Below are 15,030 nucleotides of genomic sequence, written 5' to 3' on the forward strand. Positions count from 1 at the left end.
TCAAATTAAAAATTAAAAATCCAAGAAAAAATCACTGTCAAAATTAGTAGGCGTAAAAAAAGAGCTATAGTTGAGGAGTGAACTCATATCGGAAGATACATCACAAAGAACTTAGACGTATTTTCTCCATCATTCTTTGTTGCAGGAGGAGAAAATGATACTGTAAATCTTTTGGTGGTATCAATATAAGTCATGCTTGACAGACAAGGTGAATGCCATGCCTTGCTGCCAGAGAACATACAAACTCGAGCCCAGGACTTGCAACTGATCTTGCACAGATGGACTTGAGCTCCCTTGCAGCAGTTTATTGTCTAAATGATCCTCTTTGCCAGCTCGATGTTCCACCCACACACTATCAGGTTTGGGGCTGCGGCCAAGCAAAGAAGCTATGCACACAGTTGCTTTTGTTGTTGGGGAATCTGTCAAGTGCGCCAGCAGCTTACATTTAAAAACACCTTTGTAGTTTGAAAATGCAAATCCCTTTTTGTGGCACACCTGAGTCACTTAAAAACCTTCACCTTAATCATGATCATGGTCAGGGGCGTTATATCCAAAAGCTTTGTAAACTGAGGTTGCTGGGTCTTGGACACGTTCAGAGGCAAGTCCAGCAGATCCCTGGTGGGTCTTCCTTTTGGCATGGGGCTGGTCTTGGTGAGCCAGGTAACACAAAGCTGATTTGTCTAAAGCAAGCATTTTAATATGTTTTAGTTGCGTTCTAGTAACCTGGCATTCAACTTAAAGCTATCTTGAATATCATGGGGCTTTACAGTGCTGACAAGAAGGCTCAAGATCTGACACATTCGCATCTATGCTGTGAGACTCAATTGTTTTTAAAAGCTATGCAAGCTTCTAATCTGCCGGATGCCAAAACTCCATACAAAAATCTGAGAGAATCAGAGGTGATGGGAAAGCAAGGGTTTAACACCTCCCGAACGGATTAGCTGGTTTTAGTTCTCAGTGTGAGTTGTGACTTTTATCAATATGTACGGCATACCGGTGTGGAAAGAGCACCTAATTGGCAGAAACAGACCCAGTCCCCACTTGGGTGGGGGGATAGGAACGGCTGCACGTAGCAGATGAGGAGTTTGTGAGGGGCCAGTGAGATGGGGATGGGGAAGAGGGGAAGGATATGTCAGCTAATGGCATCCCAGATACATCTGTGGCAGAGTACTGAGACCACGGGAACTGATATATTGGCTTAGACTGCGGCTTGGTAAACATGCAGCTTCAAATCTAAAGCTGTGCTGTTGCTGAAAGGTGCAGCCTTCACTCCTTCCTGATCCCCACAGCCCCGTCTCCCGGGGTTTGCTCCAGCGGCGAGCGGCTGATGTGACTCACTTCCCCGTGCGGGACCGCTGCCGTGGCACAGGGGGGACAGCAGGAACGCCGAGCTGAGAGCGTGCAGGAAAGGCAAGTCTGCTTTTTCGGGCAGCTGCGTAGCCTTAGGAAGCTGTACCTTAAACCCAGTATCCTGTCTGTGACAGTGACCAGCCCTAGATAAATTAAGGGAAGACTTGAGAAACTCAGAAGCAGGTAATTACGGAGTGACTTGGCCTTCAGGCATTGTCTGTCATTTCCCCCCTTAATAATGAGTTTGATGTACGCCCTGCGTCTTATCAGAACTTTTGTGCTTTTAAAGATGTTTCCCAGTTGCAGCTCTGGATATTCTCGCTATCTGTACGTATATCTAATCTCTGCTGAGTCTTCACAAGCCTCGCTCCTCCTGACATCCTGGGGCAATGAATTCCATTGACTTACTAGTCCGCGGGCCCGATCAGGGAGGAGAGGCCAGGGCCAGCCACCCACCGCAGCTGCAGGAGTTCAGGGTTGTTACTGCTCAGCACGGTTGGGTCTGCTACCAGTTGCAAGGCTTAAATTCAGAGATTACTGGAAGAACAGAGCAGGAAAGGCTTGCAAGGATTTTGCCTTCGGTTACTTTTTAATAGCTTCGTTCCTACAGGCGCATAGGGGAGTGAAATCAGGTAATTATGAGGGAAAAGTCTGGGAACGTCTGTCTTTCGCAAGGGCCCCCTCGACGGCCTCGTTGCTTGTAACTAATGAGGGGGTGCTGAGGTATGGGCGCGGAGGCCGGGAGGAGGGTCCGTAACTCCAGCCCACGCCCGTGCTTTGATCCTCCGCCTCCCCCTCGCCGCCCCGCGGCGGCCGGGCCCCGGCACTCGGCCGCTGGGCTCGCCGTGCCGGCGGGACCCCTCCCCGCGGACGCTCGGGCGGTGTTTCGGGGCCCGGGGGGCGGGAAGCGGTCGGCCCCCGCCCCCTCACCTGCTGCCCGGGGCGGGCGTCCCGCGGGGCGGGCGGGGGCGTCGCCGCCTGGCGGGGCTCGGAGCGGCGCTGCCCGCGGAAAGTTGTGCGGCAGGAAGGGAGCGGAGGGCGGGAGCGGAGCCGCCAGAGCAGCAGCTCCTCCTCCTCCTGCGCCCCGGGCCCGGCGGCGCTGGGAGAGGAGCGGCAGCGGCGGGGCCCCATGCGGCGGCCGGGACGGCGCTCTCCGCCGCCCGGCCCCAGCAGCACCAGCAGCCGCCGCCGATGACCTGGACCAGCAGCATGAGCAGCGGCTACAGCAGCCTGGAGGAGGAGGAGTCCGAGGAGTTCTTCTTCACCGCCCGCACCTCCTTCTTCAGGAGGCCGCCGGGCAAGACCCGGGCTGCCCCGCAAGTAAGTGCCGCGCGCCGGGCTGAGGGGCGGCCTCGCCCCGCGGCGCTGCTGCCGCCGGCTCGGGCCGGGCCGGGCCGCCTCCCTCCGGCCTCGGCCTCCACGTGTCCGCCGCCCCCTCCCCCATGGGGAAGGACCCGCGGAAGCCGCCCGGGCCGCGGGACGGAGCGGGGAGGCGGCGGGGAAGGGCTTCCCTCCCCGGGCTTCCAGCGGGGCTCCTGCGCGGGGCTCCAGCGCGGGCCGAGGGGCTCTCTGGAGGGACCCCCGCCAGCTCCGGGAGCCCGCCGGGGTGCCCCGCTCGGAAGCCGGCCCGGGGTGGCCAGACGGCAAGTCTGACCCCCGCCAGAGTCCGGCGGGCAGGGGATGTGATCAGAAATCACATGTTTCTGCGGTGAGTAACCGTGCTATCAGCCCTGCTGTCGGCCCTGCTGGCAGCTCTCCGCTGGGGTACGGCAGGGTCTGCCTCTTCACTCCTCTCAGAGCTCGTTTCGAGATGAATGACAGCCTCTTCAGCTGTTTTGTTGGCAGAGAAAGGCCCTCAGAAGTGTTTAAGTGTCTTGGTTTAAGCATTCAAGCTCAGGATATCAACTGCAAGTGGGCTTTGAAGTGAAGAACTAATTAAAAGCAAAGCAAAAAACCCAAACCAACCCCTTTTGTGGTCAGCGTTGAAATTCCAGTGGAGGACCTACAGGGCTGCATGCAGCGTGAGAAGTGTTGGTGTGCTGAGGAAGCCTTGCCGCAACAAAACTAGCCCCTCTCTTCTAGGAGTAAAACTCGCATCAGGGATACAAAATGGAACAGTCCTTGTCCGAACCAGAGCCATCGTTAAACCATATAGGGTAAACATCATGTTTCTTTAGCTAAGCAGTCCACCCCCCTCTCATTTTTCTCTTCTCAAAGTGCAGGACCTCTTTCTAGAGGTGGTTTGTATCTTTGGGAATTAAAAGCTAGTAAGCCTGTTTTGTTTATCCTAGCTCTTCTTCCCCTGCTCCTACCAGCAGCTGCGGCTTCTCTCTGTTGAGCATCTGTTTCTTTGTAAAAACTCTTGGTGTTTATTCCCCACTGCACTTTGGTGTTGGTATTACTGCTGCTGTGGAGACCTGGTTATAAACTTGCTTGTCAAAGCCAGGATACCTGGGGTGCCCTCTGGTCCACCCACGGGGCTTGTCAAGACCCATCATTTGTTGCCCACAGCCGTTCATCTAGGCTGCGTTGTGCGGCAGAAAGCCAACCCTTGTTTCTGTTTCTCCGAGGTTCTCCATCTGTTATGCCCCATTTATGATTTGCTTAAAACTTAAGCCCTCTAACTGCCCCTCAGGAAACTCCTGCTCCCGTTCAAGGAAGTGCACAGAGCTCAAGAATTGAGCTTTAGCTTCCTTTGCAAAGTTTGGCAGGGAGCCTGGGCGCACCCTCTCCCTACACCTCAGCTTGGGCACCTTGTGCAAATAAGCTGGGACCAGCTTTTTATCAGGTCATGGCTGCTTCCTCAGGATGCTTCTTGATGCGCCTCTCCTCAGGGGGTCATGTTTTTCTCATCCTTCTTGAGTTTCAGCCTCCCACTAACCTGAGGGACTCTGTGGAAGTTGGCTAGTCCTGCTGAGTGTTCTTGAACTTCCATCTGCTAACCTATTTGGCCGGCGTTGGCTGCCACCTGGCCGTTACAGGGGAGGACCACGGTATGACGGTACTGTGCAAACAGATGCCTAGCTGCTGTCAGGCTGTGTGTAGCTGCTGTGTCATGAGATGTGAGAAGGCCCAGGTCTTGATTCAGATCCTAAAAACATATATGTGTCTTTATAATGCTGTTGTATGAGTTGTCATACTAAATACTAGTTGCGTAAGTAGTAACTTGTGCAAACACGTAAATCGCTGTATTAACATTTCCAAGCAAGGGGGAGATGAGGAAAAAACCCTAACATTTGGTATTGTGCTCTAGTAATGTTTCCCAAAAGAATACTGCAGTGAGGTGCTGCAGGGCACATGTTTAAGTATGTATTGAGTAGCCTGGAACAAAGTCATCTGTATTGCTGACTTTGCAGCACCAGAAATGCTCAGCTAAATGTTTCTAGTCAGAAAGTTATTACCAGTTGCTCTGAGCTGCTGAGTTATAGAGGAAAGAAAAAAAAAAATAATCCCCAAACAATGCTGAATGTAGATTTCAACAGTCATGTGGCCAGTAAGAGTAAGTTCCCCTTCCAGCAATAACAATTATAATAAGCCTCTTTGTGCGGATGAGGACGTTGCTTTTGGTTTGTATTTGAGGTTTAGTCAAAAAAATGCATACTATGTCCCCTTGAGCGAAGAGAAAAGAAGGGAGCTGTTAGTTATTGTTTCTGTGTCTTTTTCAACTATACAGATATTAAGTTTTGCAGTGTGGGGTTTTTTTTTTTCTTGTAGAAGACTTAAGTGCTGGCAATTACTTTTATCCCTCTGTCTTAGCTCCCTCTGCCCTCTTTCTTGCGGGGAAGAAATGGGTTAGAGCATTTGGCTTGCAGCTGTGCCTGCAGAAAAACTCAGTAGTAGCATTTGGACTTGTTTTGTATGGATTTCCAAAGAAAAGAAGGAAAAAAGGAAATCAAGTAGCTGGGTGAATTTTTGTCTTCCATTTAATGGGGTAGGGGTGGGCTTACTTACGTACCTCAGTTTCTGCAGCTAAAACAGGATTAACGGATTGATACCAATTCCGGTGTAAAACTCTTGTGATAGTACCTTTTGGGCTTTGCCTCAGACGGCTCATCTTCTGTAGTGTGGTTAAAGGTTTTTCTCTTCCTTGCTCTCTACCACTTCTGAAGAACTGAAGCATGAAAACCATTACAGCGTATGACGGGTGGCATGGTGTTTTGGGGCCATCCAGTGTCCCCAAAGCAATTTCTTAAGCAAGCAATACTTTAATCTGAGGGCAACGTGTGTAAAATGCAGGCTGCCTTATGCTGTGGTGTTGTTCATGGAAGTTTAGCTTCATTTAAGGTTTCTTATCTTCTGTAACTGTTGTAAATTTTGAGTATCAGAGGCTAGATTAAGCTCAGTGGGGCCCCGTTTCATGTTTGCAATGACTCATTTAATAAATGAAAAAGGAGGAACTGTAAATATTTTTGTCCTGCCAGTGTGACTGCTCATGTGAGGTAAAGTTATCCATGTGCCTAGGCTTTTGCAAGATCAGGCCCGTGCTTCTGTACGATCAAGCCTTTGGAAATTGTCCATCCCCTGTAGAGAAAATACCAAAAGACGTTTTGCAAACTTTTGAAAGCTGACCCCTTTCTCTCCCTCTTTCCTCCTGCCTGCCCCCATCCTTTCAGGGAAAGTGAAAACAGTCATGCCTGTTCCTGCAAGCCCTACCATATGTTGGAGGGATACACATCCTCCTGCGTATGTTTTCTGTGCTTCCCTACCCTGTGCCACTTTTCCGTATTCTCTCATTTTGAATGGGGTTGATGTAAATCCTCGTGACACTTCTCCTTTCCAGGTGGCTTGATGGACAGTGGCTTTTTAAGCATTGTGGTTGGTGTGTGGGTTAGTTCCCAGCCTTGCTAAGCTCCTGTCTTCCATGAGGTCACTGCAAGCACTTGGGGACGTCTCTGTGCTTAGTTTTGCCTGCTCTGCGTTTCAGCGTCCCTTGTCTCTGTAGCTATAACGGTTAGAAACATGAGATACCCCTCTCTCTGTAACTGCCCTTAAACGTGAGGGGTCTGTGAGAGAGGACACCACTGTGTTTCGGGAAACACTGCTTCAGAAGCTGGTGGTGCTGTGAAGATCATGGATCCCAGCTGCTAGAAGAGGGCAAATGCTGCAGCTTGTATTCAGGATCAGATCATGAATAGCTTGCATGCAAAATACGAGAGCTCTGCTTGAAGTCTAATGTAAAATAGCTTGGAGAGATGAAGGTTGGCACTTGAATAGTGCTCTTCTCTTTAAAGGAAAAAGCAACTGTGTGTTTATGCTCTGTTTTTTTACCATTTGGTATGGGGCTCTTCAAAAGTGCTTGCAAGAAAAATGCAGTTGCTTCTGTTGGCAGTTTCCAGAAATGTACCCTTTCCTCCTGCACCTGAGAACATGCTCGTTGTCTCACTGTCAACACCAGTCCTTCCCTGTCTGAAGTCTGATTTCTCTCTCTCTCTTCCCCCTTACTGGTCTCGGTCTTCACAGCTTCCAGACCCCACTGTCTTAGTTCCTTCCCCCGCACCTGGTGCCCCCTGCCATGACATTGTTTTTGTTGCCGCCTTTTCTGCGTGTCAGTGGAATTGCCAGGTGTGGTAATGAGGGTGGGAGAGGAAATTCATAAAAAAGCTGGAAATGGAAAGCGGATATAGAAGTGCAGAGGAGGTATGAAGAGGGGAGGCAAAAGGCAGAGGGTGAAAGTCTCATCCCTAACTAGTCCTGGCAAGGTAACCAGCCATCTCTCACTCTGCTGTGGGAAGAGGAGCTTTGCAGGGAAAGGTGTAGTGATTTTATTTTTTTTTTTTTTTATAGTAGGTGACCTGGTACAACTGTGAAAAAGTAGACAAACTTCTGGGTGCAGAAGCCCTTTTTTAGGTCTGTTCCATGTGAATTTGCACAGTGGCTCGAGGCATTTCATTGAGAGGAAGAGAGACAAAAAAAGCGATTTATTTGGGAAGAAAACAGTTTTTAGGGGTAAAATGCAATTTGTAACTGCTTGAGCCTAGTTAGGATGGCTTTATGTTCCCAGTGTCCGTTATTAATGTTTCACGTTGTTTGGCCATTAGAACTCTTCCTGGGTTTCCTTTCAGTAACATTCCCCAGGGAAAATGGCTCTCCTGACTAGCAGGACAAATGAGGTTTCTAATTATAGGCTTGCTTTGGAGCCAAAAAGTTTAGGTTTGTGTTTGACGTGTAGTCATGAAACTTATTTAAAAAAAAAAACACAACTAAAAATATCCCGTAGTGTTTCATTCTTCTTTTTTTTTTTTTTAACCCATTTGGCAGTCAGTGAGTATTATAGGATAAACATTGTCACAGCTAAAATACTTTAAAGTTAAGAGTTGAAGGAATGAGTGGGGTAGAGATTGTGTCTATTTTAAGCCCACATCACTGGCAGAGTAAACTAGCAGTCGTTATTTTGTGTTTCTGCCTTGCTTTTCTCTCGGAGCACCTGATGTGGCCTGTGTGCATCAGTAGCTTGGAAGAGCGTGGTGGCTGTTTTGGGGTGAACTCCGAGTCCCCATGTCTGGCAGCCTCTGGAGGTGAGATGAGATTTATGCTCTGTGCAGAGGATGCTGATTGCACTGGTTTATCATCGCAGTTGGTTCTTAGAATCATCAATTTAAACTTCGGGGACTTAACTATATGAAATAGTAACTACTAATATATAAAAAATTAAAAAACAAGTTTAGGAGGGATGGATTAATGTACTGTCCCAAGAAGAGTTCAAGTCACTAAAGCATCTAATGAGTGTTGTTACATTCAGCAATTTTAAGTGTCATGAGTGCAGCAACAGTGGCAAGTAGTACTCAGACTAGGTGACTAACTCTTACTGTTCCACTTTTTTCTTTAGTCTACTATATGAATACTATATTGGGTGCATCTCAGGCAGTTGCTTCTCTGTTAGTATAAACTTTTAGAGCACCAGCAATGTGTTACTGGCTTTGTTATTGATATTCATTTGAATATCACCAGATAAACACTGGATTTTTGAATTTTTTTTTTTGGTCCATTTATTTGGAAAAAAAGACTTTGATTCACCTGTCTGAGTTTTGGAGTACAGTAGCTAGGCTTCTCGCTGGTAAGATCTGGAGTACCTAGTATATATGGATGTTTTGCGGTTTAAGTAATAAAGTAACTGAGTTGGGATAATCCTGTGGCTTTGTCTAAATACAAAGGCAAAAGAGTAGAACTGCTGGACCTCTGGACTTCCGTTGAGGTCGAAAGTATTGGGCACCTATAGCTTTATGGTCCAAAATGTTTAGACTTAGGCTTTTTTAGACTCATGAATAGACATGCAGACACAAGGAGTTTTGTTTCAGTTGAGGACTCTGAATTCAGGAAAACACTCTGTAGAGCAAGTGAGCTCAGGATCATCTGAGTACAGGAAGGGGATTTGAAAAAAACAACCCCCAACAACAGCTATTGAAGGAAGAAGAGAATTTAGTACCCCCTTTTCTTGATCTCTTACTTCAGGTGTAGACCTGTGTGTAAGAACAATACCAGAATAACTATTTTGGACGAGGTTCTTGCTGGTAAATATTAAGCCACTGCAAGAGCAAAAATACGAAGAAAAGCTGAAGTAAAAACAGATACTGCAGTTCGTCCCTTGGGTAAAAAGCCAGCGGCACCAGAGTTGGATTAACAGTTGCAAGTAAACCGATTAACAGAGGATTTTAGATGAAGTGGTAGATCTGTAATGCAGCGTTTGCCTGTGACAGTATACGTGTGAGCCAAGCCAAGCAACGTAAACGTCAGGAAGAGAGAAGTGAGAGTGACAGGTCTCCATCGTTTCGCTCCCCTCACGGGCAGGCAGCTAAGGCCCTGGGGACTTCTGCAGGCTGCGTGCCAAGCCAGGCTGTTCAATATGTACAGTGCTTTCCTCCCAGACAGAAATAATAGGGGGGTTACATATGTGTGTATGTTTATAATTTTTATCTATATATATACACACACAGAAAAATTTGTACCTTTTGACGCCAACATTCAGGAAAGGTCTTAAAACCAGTAAGTCCCACAGGCTTTGGGGGCACACCCTGATGTGACTGAAGGTAGTACAGTGTGCTGTCATCCCCTCCAGTTTCAGTACAGCGTTTACCTGACTACACTATTGTCAAGGTTTCATATAAGGTTAGGCACCTGTAACAAAGCCCGCACATTTCTGTAGACAGGTATGAATTGACTTGGGATGAGTAATTGCAGCTTTTGTTTTATTTTTTGGTGTACTTGCTCTTTTGAGAGGTTCATGAAATACTGCAGACAGTTTTGAGGAGAGTGCTTCCTATGCAGACATGTATTTGGCTATGCTAAGTAGCCACATGTGATTTATGTAGCAATTAAGATAATTTTCTAGTTACTCATCTGTGTGTGTACTGGAGAGGAATTTGTGTTCCTGTATACGGAGGAATCTACGCTGTGCTGAAAATAATAGTAAAAGCAGCAGTGGTTCATCTGCCTCAGAGGAAGCATCAAGTGTTAGTGTTGGGTATGTAGGAGTACTTGGGGTGCTAGTTGTCAGCTTATCCGTCTCGCTCTTTACCCACTAAGTAATTGTGGAAAATACTGTTTGCAAGTGTGTTTTCTTTTAGAAATTATATACAATAATAGAGTAGGGGCAAATTACAAAGATAGTTGTCTGTAATCTTTTGTAGTTATCCCTGTTGTCCATAATTAGGACTGCTTGTCTTGTGTTCTGTCTTCTAATTGATCTGAGGTGTGATCAAGTGCATGGATGCACAGTCTAACCATGCTGTACTCTTCCTCATAGTGCACAGCCCTTGTATCTTGTGTTTGCAATACACAATCAGTATGGTCTCTCTAAAGCCTGATTAGTAATAAAAACTGAAGATCAAGTTCTGACCTGACTGAAGATGACAGTTTGCTAAATAATTAAATGCTTAATCTTATTTCCACTGAAGCAGGGGATCCCATGATTTGGCTTGTCCCTCCTGAAGAAAAGTTTGGGATAGATCAAATTTGTTAGTACTACAAAAGTAGCTTAATGCTTTTAGTGATGACTAATAACCTCTATTGTAGAGGACTTCCTCTCAGTCACTTCTTATACATAGCTGTGCCTAGGATCACGCTAGCCTGTAAACTTTGAAGAATTTAGTTCAGATGTTCTATTTAGAGCGTTACTTTTCTTTTACTGGGTTACTCTCTTCTGAAGAATTCTGCCCTTCAGGAACAAAACCTGCTCACCTTGCTGCTTGGTCCACCAGCGGCTTGATTGCAAAAAGAATTTCATTGCAAAATATCTTCATGGTTTATCTGAGAAGCATCTGGTAAAGCTGTATAAACTCTAGCAACTGCAGTAGGGATTTCGGCATGACCCGTAGTGCTTATGTGTGCAGAAATGGGCATATTCTTTGGCACTGCTTAAAAGATTAAGAATATGGTGGTTGCATGTTGTATAATGGGAGAATTGACCTGCATTGTTTGTCCTAATGTCTGAAATGAGTAAGTTCAAGGTTCAGTGCTGTTGTGCGATCAGCATGAGTCAGTGCACTTTTTTCACAGTAGATGTAATTTGAACTACTGTATTATGATTTTCTATTATGTTGTTATTGATGCGTGCAACAATTATGTGTTGTAGGCAAAAACAGGCATCTTGTGTTATCATTTATGAAATAAAGGGTAAAAAAAAATTTTTTTTTTTGTGGCTCTGGTTAGCTTGTAAGTAATAGAAAACTTGACATGTGGCAAGTGACCTAGGCTGTGCCTAAAGTGCATAGCAGGTACGTGCTGTAGCCAGCTGCAAGAGCTGTTCCCCCAACTGTCCAGACTGGTGACTTAAAGACTAGTCAGCCCCTTTTTTTGTGACAGTGCATGTGTGTTTAACTTTGGAAAGCCGTGGGGAGAGAGGGTTTCTGCAGAAATATTTCTGGATCCATCAGGCTAGACTGTTTAACCTAAGTGTTAAAGACCAAGGAACAGAAATAAGAGCAGGGGAAAAGTTCATTTTAATCCTGTCAAACATGCAGGCTCCCCATTTCTAGCAGCCAGAGTACCTGTGATACAAAAATTAGACTGATGCGATGGTTCTTGTTTTGTGGTACAATACAGGGGTAAATGTCTCAATGGGTGGTGCTCCTGAAAACTGGGAGGAGAAGGAAGGAATCTGCGTAGAAGACTTGCTCCATCTGTTGCAGGATGATAAATAAGAACACTTACCTGCTGCTGAGAGCAAATTGGAGCAAATTACCCTGGTTGCATGTGAGGCATAGTAAAGGTCTCATGTGAGATGGGGAGTTGATTTGTGACTTGGTTGTCTTTCAGGAGCTCCAGCTGAAAGCAGGAAGAAAAAGTATTATATCTGTCCTGCTGTAAGTGTAGGCTAAAAAATGGTCTGTTCATATTTCTGCACCAGGAAGCAATGTCTTGTGTCCTGTACAAAAATGGACAGTTTAATCAGAAGTTCATACTTGGAGCAGTTGCTCTGTCGGGTGCCCATATACAGATGCTGGCAGTGGAAGAATAGCAGACAGTCAGGGGAACATCACTTGTGCAGGCAACCTGATGTGAGCAGTAATCAGACTCCCATGTAATCCGCACAAGAGAAGTCTGCTTTATTAAGGAGAACTTGATCTTTTATTAAAGAAGTCTTCCTCTGGTTATGATACTCCCAGCTTTCACGGAGCCTAACTTAGCACAGTGTTACTTTTCTTACACAGCGTGTACATAAACTGTAGCCTTGAACTCTAAAATCTTGTCTTCTGTATTTAAAAGTGTTTCTAAATCTTTGTGAGCTAACTTTGATGTAAAATCTAATATTAAGGACAGTCTGTAGTTTTTGCATGAGTTAGGTCAGGTTAAAATAAACTAAATCCTGGGAGTATTTAACTTGATATTCAGGGACCCTTTAGTTGTTGAATTAAGGAAACACCTTTTTCCCCTTCAAAGAATATGCCGTGTGGGGTGATGACTAATGAAAGGAGTCTTAATCAACTCTTTCTGTTGTGAAAACCACTCAGCTGCTCTTAGAGGCCAGTAAGTGGATCTCGGGATCTAAGTGGATGGATTCACAGTAGATAGATAAGGTATTCTCATGGAGTGGGACCACTGTAGAGTTCAAAGACTGGACCATCTTTTTCTATTTGCTAATATAATTTAGTTATTTCCCTGGGGAAATTACTCTTAAAATATCATTGAATTGCTTTACTTATCTTTTAATTCATTGTAGTGGTAAAAGACTAGTGCATGTCCATATGGCAGTCTGAGGAGACAGCCAGTGCTTCTGGACATCAGTCAGATAAACCTCTGAATTAGATGATCACGTTATTTTCAACTGCATTTTTCTATTCTCATGGAAACTAAAGTTGAATTAATTTACATAAAGAGTTGCCTTTCTTAAGTTTGGTTTTTTGGGCTCCATGACTGGTAGTATGTAAAGAATTATTCTTGTACAGAATAACCCCCCCGCCTTCTTTTTTCTTCAAGGTCCTGCCCAAGTGAGAACCTGTTTTATTCTTTATCTACAAATTACTTTCCCTTCTTCTTTTAGTCTGAGACTGACTTGTAGTGCTGTGGTTTGTAACAGAATCGCTGACAAATCTAAATACCTCTGTCAACGTTCTCGATATGAGCTGCAGAGTATTGCTTTGGGGTCTGATTTGGCCTTTGTGGGAACAAGTTTGTTTTCATAGAATTTGGAAAACGGTATTAGTGTTCAGCTGACCATGTGATCCACATCTCTGAACTTTTGTTGGTCCCTTGCTTGCCTAGGAGGTATTTTTACTGCTTTTTAAAAAGTATAATGTTGGTAAAATAAAATTCAACTTACCTAAAACCACCACATTTTAATTAAAGTGTACTAAAGAAAATATCTTCTATGAGATTTTTAGTTCTGTGCTGTAAGTTGCAACTTTTTTCTTGAGAAAATACTCAGCAGACTGTGTTATCAAAGAGTACAAGAATCTAGCCTTTTGTAACCCTGGTCTGAATTCTTGATATTCTGTAAAATGAAGCAGACAGCTCACAGGCTTAGTACGGTGAGATTTTTATATTCTGGATTAGGCTGGATACCAATTAGCCAGCACACAGTGTAGACAATTCCTACATCTTAGACCTGATCACAGTGTACATAACGTTTTCCCAAATAAATGCCAAGTATTTAGGGGAGGAGGAAAAACAGTGATGCTGCTTAAGTCAATGGATGTCAAATACAAAGTGGCTCTGTTGCTAGAGGAGCATATTCCATGAGGATTTCCTCTTTGGTTTATTAAACCATAGGGCATTTGTGATTGCCTTGATATTATGGCAGATTTGTTATAAAATACGGGGAAAACAATTCCTGGTGTAAACCTTTCTCGAGTTCTGGATAAGAATGAAATTGTCTGTAAAACAATAATCCTATAGAAGTGCCCAGCTGTCAGAAAATAAAGTAAGTTGGCTTGAAACACAGCAGGTGGTGTAATGCAAATCAGTTTGACTTATCTTTGATCGCCAAATAACAGTGAGGTTCCTGGAAGGTTAAGCCTGTGTTTTGTCAGAAAAAACAACTGCTTTGTGCTCACCTGTGCCTGAGATGAACTTGTGAAGTGTGTTTTCAGTCAGTGAAGTTATTGGCAGCACCCTCTTGTTTTGGCTCACTCCTGGTGTCCTTGGTTCTCCAGTTGCCCTTACCGTGTCCCCCAGTGGCAGCAGTGGGCATGGAAGCTTTTGGGGGTAGTGTTGCACCTGCTGAGCTGAATCCTAGGAAAGACTTGATTTTCTTCTCTTAATATGCTACCCTGGAAAGGGCCATCCCACGTGTGGAGGCTTCAGGGACTCTTCTAGCGAAGACCTTTGCTATGATGGTCATAGGAAGACTTTTGGTGTTTTGGATATCCAAACTGTTGTTCCATCACTATCTCCCAGGACTGCAAGGTGGTAAGATGTGCCTTAATATGAATGTCAAAGGTTTTAAATAAGTTACAGATTATTCCAGTAGAACAGAAGTTACAAAATGCCTTTTGTATCTTTCTAAATGTCTTCCGCTTACAGCATGCACTTGCCCAGTCATGGGCAAAAATGATTAATAGAGTTATATTACAGGTTATTTTATTTTATGGATAGAGTTGATGGGTTTGTCTAAGTTGACAGCTGCTTTTGATTCAGTTACATGTTCACATGATGTGAAGCTTATCACAAGATGGGGGATCATGATTGTTTATACTGTGCTGAAAGGTTCATATTATGTGAAGTGAAACATCAAAGCAGTTTCTAATGCTCTGAACTTTAAAATTCACAGCTGATTTAATTAAAAAAATAATTAAAAGGCCCATCTTTCCCCACCCCTAAATACAGACCCCAAATAATCTTCAAAGCATATTTGATTTTAAAGATTTGGTGATTTCCTCCCTGAGGCATTTTTGAAGTTACCACTGGAATATAAAGATGTAGCTTTGAGTTGTGACGATAATAGACCATTAGTGAAGTAGGTGTTCACCTCATAAGATGATAAAATGACATGTTCCGTGAAAAGAGCCTGGTATTTGCAAAGACAAAAGTCATAAACCTAGTGGTTTTTCTTGTAGCAGCCAAAGTTAATGGCAGACTTCTTTTTTAGTGATTTATAGCTCAAAACACCTCCTGAAGGAGCTTGGTAAGCTAGTATGCCACCCTTGCTTTTCTGTTTGTTTTGTCCCCTCCCCTTGAATTTTAATCGAGGGTCCTATATTAAAATGAGTTTGGTTTCAGCTAGGCCTTTATGGCCAATGCTGGAAA

The 15,030-nt window shown here is 44.8% G+C and overlaps 1 protein-coding gene across 1 annotated transcript in view; it reads left to right on the top strand.

Annotated features, from left to right (window-relative positions):
* The first annotated feature begins 2,495 nt into the window (after positions 1-2,495).
* Positions 2,496-15,030, top strand: part of RASSF3 (Ras association domain family member 3) — a 59,074-nt gene continuing 46,539 nt past the window's right edge. Inside the window, exon 1 of the mRNA XM_059816247.1 lies at positions 2,496-2,670. Coding sequence (XP_059672230.1) covers positions 2,542-2,670 — 129 coding nt within the window. The 5' untranslated portion in view covers positions 2,496-2,541. The remainder of the gene's footprint in view (positions 2,671-15,030) is intronic.

The sequence above is a fragment of the Gavia stellata genome, chromosome 4 (assembly GCF_030936135.1).
Source record: "Gavia stellata isolate bGavSte3 chromosome 4, bGavSte3.hap2, whole genome shotgun sequence".
In the NCBI taxonomy this organism is placed as follows: domain Eukaryota; kingdom Metazoa; phylum Chordata; class Aves; order Gaviiformes; family Gaviidae; genus Gavia; species Gavia stellata.